Source organism: Zea mays, chromosome 2 (assembly GCF_902167145.1).
Source record: "Zea mays cultivar B73 chromosome 2, Zm-B73-REFERENCE-NAM-5.0, whole genome shotgun sequence".
Lineage (NCBI taxonomy): Eukaryota > Viridiplantae > Streptophyta > Magnoliopsida > Poales > Poaceae > Zea > Zea mays.
Window position 1 is genome coordinate 164,601,383 of NC_050097.1, and position 10,626 is coordinate 164,612,008.

At 43.6% G+C, this 10,626-nt stretch overlaps 1 protein-coding gene across 2 annotated transcripts; it reads right to left on the minus strand.

The window, feature by feature from the left end:
- Window positions 1-1,739: 1,739 nt before the first annotated feature.
- On the minus strand, window positions 1,740-5,496 carry LOC100280918 (ADP-ribosylation factor 1). Of its 2 annotated transcripts, none has more exons than NM_001153838.2 (7): window positions 5,230-5,435; window positions 4,928-5,103; window positions 4,025-4,095; window positions 3,415-3,534; window positions 2,330-2,448; window positions 2,136-2,217; window positions 1,740-1,977 (listed from the first exon to the last, which is right to left on the minus strand). In NM_001153838.2, the coding sequence occupies exons 2-7, from the start codon at window positions 5,073-5,075 to the stop codon at window positions 1,972-1,974; spliced, it is 546 nt and encodes a 181-aa protein (NP_001147310.1). In that variant the 5' UTR covers window positions 5,076-5,103; window positions 5,230-5,435; the 3' UTR covers window positions 1,740-1,971. The 2 variants fall into 2 exon arrangements, with proteins under 2 accessions (NP_001147310.1, NP_001358362.1); NM_001371433.1 differs by having other exon boundaries at window positions 1,776-1,977; window positions 5,391-5,496.
- Window positions 5,497-10,626: the final 5,130 nt, after the last annotated feature.

Sequence of the window (10,626 nt, forward strand, 5' to 3'; positions counted from 1 at the left end):
TATGTAGTAATATCCTAGTGTTACTACTTTATCCAATTATCTTTGGTGTGTTGAATGGATGATTAAATGATGCTATAAATTTTGTAATGGTATTTAGATGAATATACTTGACATTTGTATCATATAATATTTTGATAGATGTTTAGCTTTTGTGGGTACGAGTGACTCGATGGGTGACCCATACCCACATGGGTATGGGAGTAAATCCATACCCACCAGTGTATATGGGTGATCCGATGGGGTTATTTTTGTGTCGTGTGTATGGATATGGGGTAGTAATACCTGGTGGGTATTTACCCATTGCCATCTCTAATTAGAATTCACACATTTAGAGACGTTATGGTGAATATCAAAAGGCAATGTTACAGAAAAAGTATAAAACTTACACAGAAAACAAAGATTTAACGAAACTCAAAAGAACTAAACTCTCATTGTGGATCTTTGCTTCTATAGGAAAGGTCCAGAGGGGCATGTGCTCCTTCAACTCCTAGTCTTCTGATTCCACATCGTCACATTGCTTTTCTAATCAGTCTAAACAAATATTGTGCATCCACACAAGTATATGTTTGAAAATAAGGTGAGTACATACCCACTCTACAAGCTACAATCAAACAATGCATATGAAAGATTTAGAGCATCTCCAAGAGACTCTTTATTTTATTTTTAACTCTTTATTTGTCTCTCCATAAAGATTAAACTATATATATAACATCTCATTCCAACAGACTCTCCAACAAAGTTAGTTTGACTAACAAGGGTTGCTAGCCAAATTTGGCTAGTGATGGAGTTAGTTTAGAGAGCCGGATAGCTTGGCATGTTAAATGTAGTCTGTTGGAGAGTTATTTTGCTATTAAATAGCTAAAATTTAGCTTAGAAAGTCATTTAGCTAGTCTTTTGAAGATGCTCTTATAATGGACTAGCCACATCATTAGCCTTTTAGTTGGTCAAGTTTTATTAATGATATAATACTTACAAAAACGTCTCGGTTGTAGCCATTTAGTATAAAAAGTAAAACATTATTTATTACTTCTCTCACCATCACTATTCCATGAAGCATTTCATGTTCCTTCTAATCAATAAAGATTCAAACCACTCTTAACCATAAGCAAGATTTTAACACTCCACTGAGGTAGTACACTTAACTCGTAAGATAGGATTTTCACTCTCTGGATTGTCACTGTCCTGTCGCATCTTTGCGCTTTCCAGGTCTCTATTTTATTTTGCTCCAATGCAAATTCCCCGTGATTTTTTCCTGGACCGAGAGTTTTACCAGAGCTTGCAATCAAATCGAAATGACACTTCACCAGGATACTCGTGGTGGGTAGGGTATACCATAGGCTTTGCTCTTCGATCAAAAGTGCAGGCATGCATTAAGATACTGTTGATCACCGTATGATTTCGACTGTTTAATCGTATCTGGATTTCCATGTACCGTGATATTGGATATCCTTGGGTAATTTACTATCATGTACATACTACTAAATCCTAAATTATAAGATATTCCAATTTTTTTAGGGAGTTAGTACCTCAAATTTAACTAAAATTACAAAAAAAACACAGTTTTATGACACCAAATAGATACACTAAAAATATAACTAATAAAAAAATAACGATACTTTTTTAGTATCATAAATGTTTTATGATATAAATTTGATCCAACTCAAGATGCCCGGACTCTCCAAAAAATGTTGGAATATCCTATAATTTGGTATACATCCTAAAATTTGCGATGGGGTACGAATTTAAAATGTAGCATGATATTGGAACTCCAATCCTTGTGCAAAATGAAACAGGCCCAAAGAACATCCAACAGTATAGTAGGGTAGAATAAACGTTGAACCGTAACATCATTACATATTCCAAACAAAAAATATATTGTGCCGGTAGAAGACACCTAACAGGTTGTAGAGGCGATTCTGTCCTAAGTTTCCATGATACATCCGGAGCTCCTAGTCAGTTCGCATTTGATATTCAAGCCTACATGTGCAGAAAAGGGAGGAACCATATCAAGTTGATTTAGTAGTGAGAAACAGTGCTTCAAACAGGCTATGCATAGGGGGAAAAAGGTAAAATGGAAAAACTATTTCCAGATCGAACAAATATATTTACTGGAGACAAACAAGCCATATGTATACCTTGCTCGCAATGTTGCTGGACAGCCAGTCCAGGCCCTCGTACAGACCCTCGCCAGTTGTGGCACAAGTGCTCTGGATGTACCTATCAGCAAGAACACAAACAACACGATAAGTCAATGCAAGCTATGATCACATAAGTAGCTTCCTAGTCACAGATGCTTTACAAAGTACATAACTGTTGTTTAGTTGCTTACCAGTGTCGCTGCCGCAGGGAGTGTAATCCAAGCTTGTCAGTGATCTCAGCAGCATTCATGGCATTAGGAAGATCTTGCTTGTTGGCGAAAACAAGCAGCACAGCATCACGTAGCTCATCCTGCCATACAAACAAAATGAATTTCATTTCACTATCACAAGATTTGTATTTTCAAGAGAATTTGTCTTATTTTCATTAGAGTACTGAAGACCAAAGATCTATACGATATATTCGAGATTACTCAGGCACCAAGGCAAGGCAGTTCCTAGGTGATCATAAAGCGAGGCAAGAAGATGCCATATGATTATAAGAAACTTTAAAGCAACAGCACAAAGGAAAGAAAAGAAGGACAAGACCCTAAGTCCCAGCCCACCAGCCCATATATCCTTCCTGGCAAATTGTGTGACCTACCTGTTCCCTCAGCCCTCCCCCCCATGATAAGCATTCCAGGTTGCCGCTGCCACTGCCCCTCTCCCGTTCTCCATTTGCGCTCGCCCGCAACCCCTTCCTCCCTACCGCTTCCTCTCCCCTGCCTCACTGCTGGTGCTGGTCCCCTTCCAGATCCCCTCCAGTTGCCATTAGATCGCAGATCAAGGGTTGCTGACTGCTGCTGCCCCTGCCAGATGCCCGATGTTGCAGAAGTTTGTGGTGGCCATAGCGTCTAGAGCCGATGGGGATAGAAGCAGAGACAAGTGCTTGGCCTTCCCGGTCCTCCAATTCTTCTCTTCTGCCTCCCCTCATTTTGCTGATTTTTTTGTCATGGCGACTGGACACCCAGGTTTTTTTAGCGGCTCAACACCTAGACGACACCATAATAGCCTTGGATATATCAATAACCAAATACTATAATATAATAAAACCAAAAAAAACTTGCACAACTTTTCCATTGAAGAAGACAAATTATTTCTTGTTTGTTTCATATTCCATTTTTTCAAAGTTGCTGAAGAATGACATTCAATCAGCTTAACCGATTATGCACTCTGCCACGTGAATGACACCAAAGATGCAAAATTCAAAAACTTGCCACACAAAATCTTATTGATAGAAAGCAACAGCATAATAAAATGGTCTAGTAAAATGCTTTACCTCGTTCAGCATCCTGTGCAGCTCATCTCTGGCTTCAACAACACGGTCACGGTCATTGCTATCCACAACAAAGATAAGACCCTGTGTGTTCTGGAAGTAATGCCTCCAGAGAGGTCTGATCTGTTTTCATTAAACGAGTACAAGTCAGTCAAAATGTGATAAAACATGTAAATTACTGCATTAATATAGAGATGCTAAGGCTAAGACCAAGCACATTCCCATGTCTAAAAATTCATATGATGTCATAATGTTACGTTGTTAACAATCGGATTAGCCTAAGAAATCAAATAGAAAATAAAAAAGAATGGTGGCTCTTGGATTCTGGAAGAACAGGAAATTAGGTAGTGTTTGGTTCCGGAGCCACTTGGATAGAACGGCTCCGTCCCCAGAGGAACGGGTCCGTCCAAGAAATTCTAAGGAGCCAAATGGTTCAACGTTTGAGCATAATTTTCCATTTTTATACCCACTCCATCCTATATGGAACCAATCCAAACAACAACAAATTGAGAGCGGAGCTGCTCCATTCCACCATACTCCAGAACCAAACGCTACCTTAGAGAACATTATGTAGTGTAAATGGGTAATACAAAATGATGTTGGAGGGTTATACCTTGTCCTGACCCCCGACATCCCAGACCGTGAAGCTAATGTTCTTGTACTCAACAGTTTCAACATTGAAACCTGCATTTCAAAAAAAAACATTTATCTTGTAAGACAAAGAAAACTGAAGCATAAAAACAAAACACAGTAATGTCATCATATGATAATCATAAGAAAATAGGAATGCAGAACACAATAAACACTTTTGTCACCAAAATTTAATGATTGAAACTCAGTTCCTTTTTAGTGAAGCGCTCTACAACTATTGTAAAATATCATGATGTTGAAAACTTGCATTACAAGAAATACTGCTATTAATACATTGTTGCCCCATCATGCTTTACATTTTTTTCTTTCTTAATTTTTCTTCATCCTGATGCTAATGTCTAAATTAGCTTTCCAATAGTCCAAAAGCCAAAACAGGAGATTTAAACAACAGAAAGAAAACTGCAGTTTTCACTGGCTATAATAAAACAATAGTATTTTCAAGTTGGAACAATAGACCAAGCAAGAAGATGAGCATTTTATTGTGATCACCTAACAGAATTTCATTAAGCTATATCATATCAGAGTTTCTATAGACAGGAAACAAATATGATACATTAAAAGAATCCATGAAACATAGACAGTAAACTAAAAGACAATGAATTGTTCTCTAGAGTGATAGTAATTGCATTTTGTTCCATCCAACCAAATATGTGGGTCATTTCGTCATGATATGAACGGCTCATTGAATGGCCCCTGTAATCGTATTCAAGCATCAGGGCAAACAAACGATCATGTATCGTTTAACCCCCAACCACTCATGTATTTACAGATCGCGCATCGTACGGATCCATCATTTAACAGAGCATTCTTCACAACCTAATCGAACATGATCCAACAACGTTGGAAAGGCAAAAGTTGGACTCACCGATGGTGGGGATGGTTGTGACGATCTCGCCGAGCTTGAGCTTGTAGAGGATGGTGGTTTTACCGGCGGCGTCGAGACCGACCATAAGAATCCGCATCTCCTTCTTGGCGAAGAGCCGGCTGAAGAGCTTCCCGAACGCGAGCCCCATCTTCCTCCGCGCCCGCTACCTTCACCACCTGCAGAATCGTCAACCGTTCATTCATTCCGCGCTCAGATCTCCCCCAAGCCTAGCATACAAGTATACAACGGATCGCGAATCTCCCCGGCGCGTCCAGGCGACGGCGCCGCGGATCTGAACCGACCCGATCCAGACCCAACCGCACGGATCGGGCAGATCACACGCTGCCGAACGGAGATCTACCGCGCGCGGCAGCCGGAGATGGATCGGGAGCAGAGATCTGACAGCGCAAGGAGCTCAGATCTGGGAGAGGGTGGGGGAGGGATGGGTTAGGGGCAGGCTCACCGCTGACTGCGAAATCCGGAGGAGGAATGGTGGATCGGGGGCGGTGGGGAGACCTGAGGGCAAGGGGGAGGGGAGATATTAACGCCGCGCTTTGTGCCGGCTGGCGGGGTGGGGACGTGGGGTGGGGTGTGTGGGCTGGGCTGGGCTTCCTGATCGTTGCTGCCGTTGCAATTTCCGAATATCATTTTATTAACTAAATTTTGACTTATATACTTTTAAATTCTAAGTCGAAGTATATAAAAAATTTGGATCGGTTTTCATATCTCGCTTAGTATCCGGAACGGTAAATTTCACCAAAATCCGATGGAAACCGAGCGAGAAATTCTTCTCTGTGTCTAAGGATGGCAATGGGTACGGTTATGGGTAAATAACCGCGAATAATTATCCATTGGATATTGGTATGGTGGAATTTAATATCCGCGGGTACGGTTATGGATATAATAAGGTATCCGCGGATATTTTTTCGCGGGTATGGATATCCAGTATCCATACTCGTTACCCAATGGATATCTAACATGTGGGCCATCCGGATTTATATATTATCATAAATTCTTATTTTTCAATTTTTATCCATAACATGTTGTTTGGTGCTGAAATTATCATTTAATGCTATTAGAATGATAATTATTTTGAAATGTAATAAAATTGATGTTTGGTGTTTAATCCTAAAATTGTAGTGGGCGGGCGGGTAACGGGTATCCACTGGATAACGGATACCCGGCGGGTACGGGTATGGATACAGATCCATACCCACGAACGTTTATGGGTACGGGTATGGGTTGAGTTTTGTCTCGTGGGTATGGATTTGCGAACTATATATTCGTGTACTACCCGCCCGATTGCCATCCCTATCTGTGTCGGACCCGGACCTCCACTCCAACGAATGACTAGGATTGGTCCCAGTGGCATTCCGCGTTAAATCACCGACTGGTCCAATTTTAGTTCGTTTCGACTGCTTTTTGTGGGGATGTGGACATTTGGGTTCGAAGCACGAAAAATAACATGACCTATGCACGAACCGATATGATTCGGTTTGGGCCGATGTCATGGCTTATGAGTGGCCACGGGCACGATCCGTTTAAAATAGACATGAAATTGTCTATATAGAGGCACGAAAATATTCATATATTTATTAAATCGTACTTTGTTTCATACTTTCGTTTATTTGATAAAAAACACAAAACTAGAGATGTAGCTAGTTAGATGTTTTTTAAGCTTCGAATTAGAGTATGTGATGTAATTTTACTTTGTTATGAACATTAGACAATGAATTGAACTTACTAACTCTATATGGAGCTGGTTTTACTCTTTTCCTTCTAACAAAAGAATTTTTAACGAGGTAGTTATTTGGCACTTGTTTCTGATTGCTATATGATATCAAAAACAAGGCAACACAAGTTAGAGGGTTGAAACATTCTCCCTTTTTCATATCTCTTCTTCGAAGGGGTAGCTTCAAGGGAGAAGGAATAAATGAAGAATGTACGTGAAGTGAGAATGTATGAGATCGCGATGAAGAACGAAGCAAGGTACTCATCGTCATTCTTTTATTTCATCCTCCTTATCAATTGAATACACAAACGTACATTTGGCTTTACACAAGAGACAACTCGAAGGTACTTTAAAAGCTAAGAGAGGTGAATCTTAAGGCCCTCAAAAGGTGTTTTATGCATGACAGTGCTCACCTATTTATAAGGATGGGATGCAGTTTCATGTGGAATTACATACACGCCCACAAGGTTTACAATTATGATTTACAAACATCACGAGGTCATTAATGTCTTTTCCTTTCCTTTCCTTTCCTGTTGCACAAGTCTTCAACTTTTTTCCTTCGTTGTTACTGCACACAAAGCTTTTTCTATGCCGAGGTTGGCTTGTACCTCCGTCGTTCGCATATACTGTCGAAACTTCATTGCACTCTACTTCGGCCAAAGTCAATCTTCGTATGTCTCTACATATGTGCCTGAAACACATTTTCTTATACCGAAGGTGAGTCGTTCTGAGGACCTTCGACAAGATAGACCCCCAACAGTAGTTATTGCATAGCTCTAGTAATAACTTAATAGGAATATTAAGCTTCCTTTTGGTCAAATTTATTTGTCTTATCTTTTATTTTTTCTTAAATATGTTTTGAATTTTCGGATCTAATGTAAATTTCGGGCCATAAACTGAATTTCGACATCCTTATAATTTCGGCTCGCCCGAAATGAGTCTAACACGTTTAAGCAACTTCGTGTCAGTCCTATGGGCCGGGCCAACACAACCCGAAATAAATACGGGCCAGACCAAGTCGGACCAAAATTCAAACAGACCGAGCTTTTTTAGCTTGGATCGGGTCGAACCGTGCAGCCCGAATGTACACCTATATATGTGGGGATGTCAACATCGACTAAGGTCTTGTTCGGTTAGGGGTGGAGTGAGGGGTATTGGATGGGATTCAATCCACCTCAAATCGAACAAACCAGAAGGTCTTGTTTAGATACTCTCGAATTCACCTCAATCCAGATGTATTGAAGTGTATTAAGGGTGTGTTCGCTTTCCTCTCAATCCATGTGGATTAGATGAGATTGGATGGGTTTAAATCCGAACAACTCAAAATCCTTCATAATGTTTTCCAATTACATCCAATCATATGGGACAGAAATAAATGGACAAGACCTAAAGTGGAACTTAAACTAATTTACACCACAATACATCTCAATACATGTGGATTAAAGTGAATACGAGTGTATCCAAACAAGGCCTAAGGGGTGTTTGGTTTATAGGCATCTCTATTTTAGTCCATTTATTTGGCAATTTAGGGATTAAAATGGTTAGAATAGAAGGAATGAAAATTAGTCCATTGAAACGAAATACCCCTAATTTCTCTTATACATAATGGAACATGCCCCATTTGCTCCTATTATTCTTTCAAAAAATAGCTTTTCTCCACAATTTATTTTTTAATTTCTCTTGCATCAATATAGTATAGAAATCAAAATGAAATTAAAATAATAGTGTCGTGGTTCCAAAAACCAGGGGGCAATAACATTTGTATTCGGTGGGGGATGCAAGCACGGACTCACTCTGAATGGTGAGTCGCTAGGACTCGAACGACAAACTTGGGACACCGGGTTATACTGGTTCAGGTCGGGGCCCTAGTTCAGTGTAGTGTTTGTTGGTACCCTGAAACTAGGGTACCCCTTGCTACTGTATAAAGACACAGTACCCACACTGCTATCTCATAGTCGCGTGGTAAAGGTGTTGTGTGTGGGACACAACCATGACTCGCCCCAGCCTCAGACGATTACTCTGGGTCCACAACAGCGCCTGACCCCACCACATGAGCGGGTCCGGAGCCACCACGTGTCCAGAGAAAGTGATAGACCCCAAGGCCTCAACAGTGAGTCCGGACCCCCATGGGAGAGTGTCGGACCCCTAGATATACAGTCCGGACTTCCAAGACTGGTCCAGGACCTCCACGTGTGCAAGCCGGACCCCTGGAATGGGATCCGGACCCCCCCCCCGTATGGGGTCCGGGCCGCCCACAATGGGGTCCCACGGTTCCAGGACAGAACATACTCGTGCCTTGATCAGGACCCAAGCGGGGGTCCGGTGACGACACATGTCCAGACCTGATCTGGTTATCACGTACACTCCTCCTCCCCGCTCAGGTGGAGACCCGATGCTACCACGTGGCGTACTGCGCGCGGCATAAGCCAACGGGCAGAACCTAGCATGACGCCTCTGGGCTGCGCGCGCCTTTGCATTCATTACGGATAAGACATGCGCATGTCCATTCCACTGACAGGCGGCGTGCCCAGTCAACGATACGCGGGTCGTGCCATTACTCGCACGTTACTGACTATCAATGCGGCATGGACTGCGGTCATCATGACTCCCGCTGATTACTCGTGTGTTACTAAGGAGGAGGATCTTTGTGTACTGTCAGCATTTACTATTCACATAATGTATTCCTACCATTATGCTCCTGGGCCTGCATGTCGGGGCTCAGCATCCTTGCATGTGCCTCCCTTAAACTATAAAAGGGAAGGCACACAACGTTACAAGGACAAGCTCACACAGACTCAATCACACTCTCAATACTACTTACACACAGTGGAGGTAGGGTATTACGCTCCGGCGGCCTGAACCACTATAATCCCTCGTGTCCATGTGTGTTCATACACCTTCCAACAGACAGGCAAACCGCTTAGGCCCCCTCCTCATCTTAGGATTAGGGCGGGTGCGTTTCGCCACCTGGCCGGTGGATTTCTCTCACCGACATTTGGTGCGCCAGGTAGGGGCTTTGGCTTTAGGTTTTTCCCTGTTTCCTTGCTCGGTACGATGGTTTAGATCGTCGAACACCGCGGCTTGTCCCCCGAGGATTTCCTGATGGAGGAAGAGGCTGCGTCTTCCATGCCATGGGGCTCCAATCGCCCTGCGCCTGGTGCTGCTGATGTGCGCGCTGCGCAGCAGCACACGCCTGCGCAGACATCCCGGGCTCTGTCAAGGGCTGCTCCTGGGGCGTTGTCTGCAGCCAAGGAGTTGTTACGCCACCCTCCAAGTTCCACAGCCTCGTCGGGGGCCATGAAGTAGTGGCGTGACGATGTCGACCGTCTCCTCGGCATGGCGCATTCTGGCTTGGCCAGACCCAGGCCTCGGTCATTCCGGCGTCAACATGAGGCATCGGCGTCAGTGCGCTCACCCTCAGTGAAGGCCGCACCGACCGAGGACCTGCGGGCGGAGCTCAACCGCAGGCGTGCGGGTGAGGATGCTCCAATATATCTAGAGAGGCCTGATGACCTGCGGGCAGAACTCAACCGTAGTCGTGCAGGCGAGGACGTACGAGTCTCTCTGAAGAGGGCGCGTGAGCGTCGGCTAAACTTCGAGGGTCGCAACCTCGACCAGGATTTCGCTTCGCTTGCGCCACAAACTCCAAGGGGTGCCCGAATCCACACGAGTGTCCCATTGGTCGGCGTGGGCTATGCCACGCTAGCGGATCACCTCCGCGCGGCGACTTGGTCGCCCAAGTTCCGGTCGCACCTGCCAGAGAAGTACGACGGTACGTCAAACCCGTCGGAATTCTTGCAGGTCTACGTCACCGCCATTGCGGCAGCCGGTGGAAACACTGCTGTAATGGCGAGTTACTTCCATATAGCCTTGACCGGGTTGGCCCGGACCTGGCTCATGAATCTCACCCCGGGGTCCATCTACTCTTGGTGTGGCAGAACCACCCGGATTATTCCAGCTTAAGTGC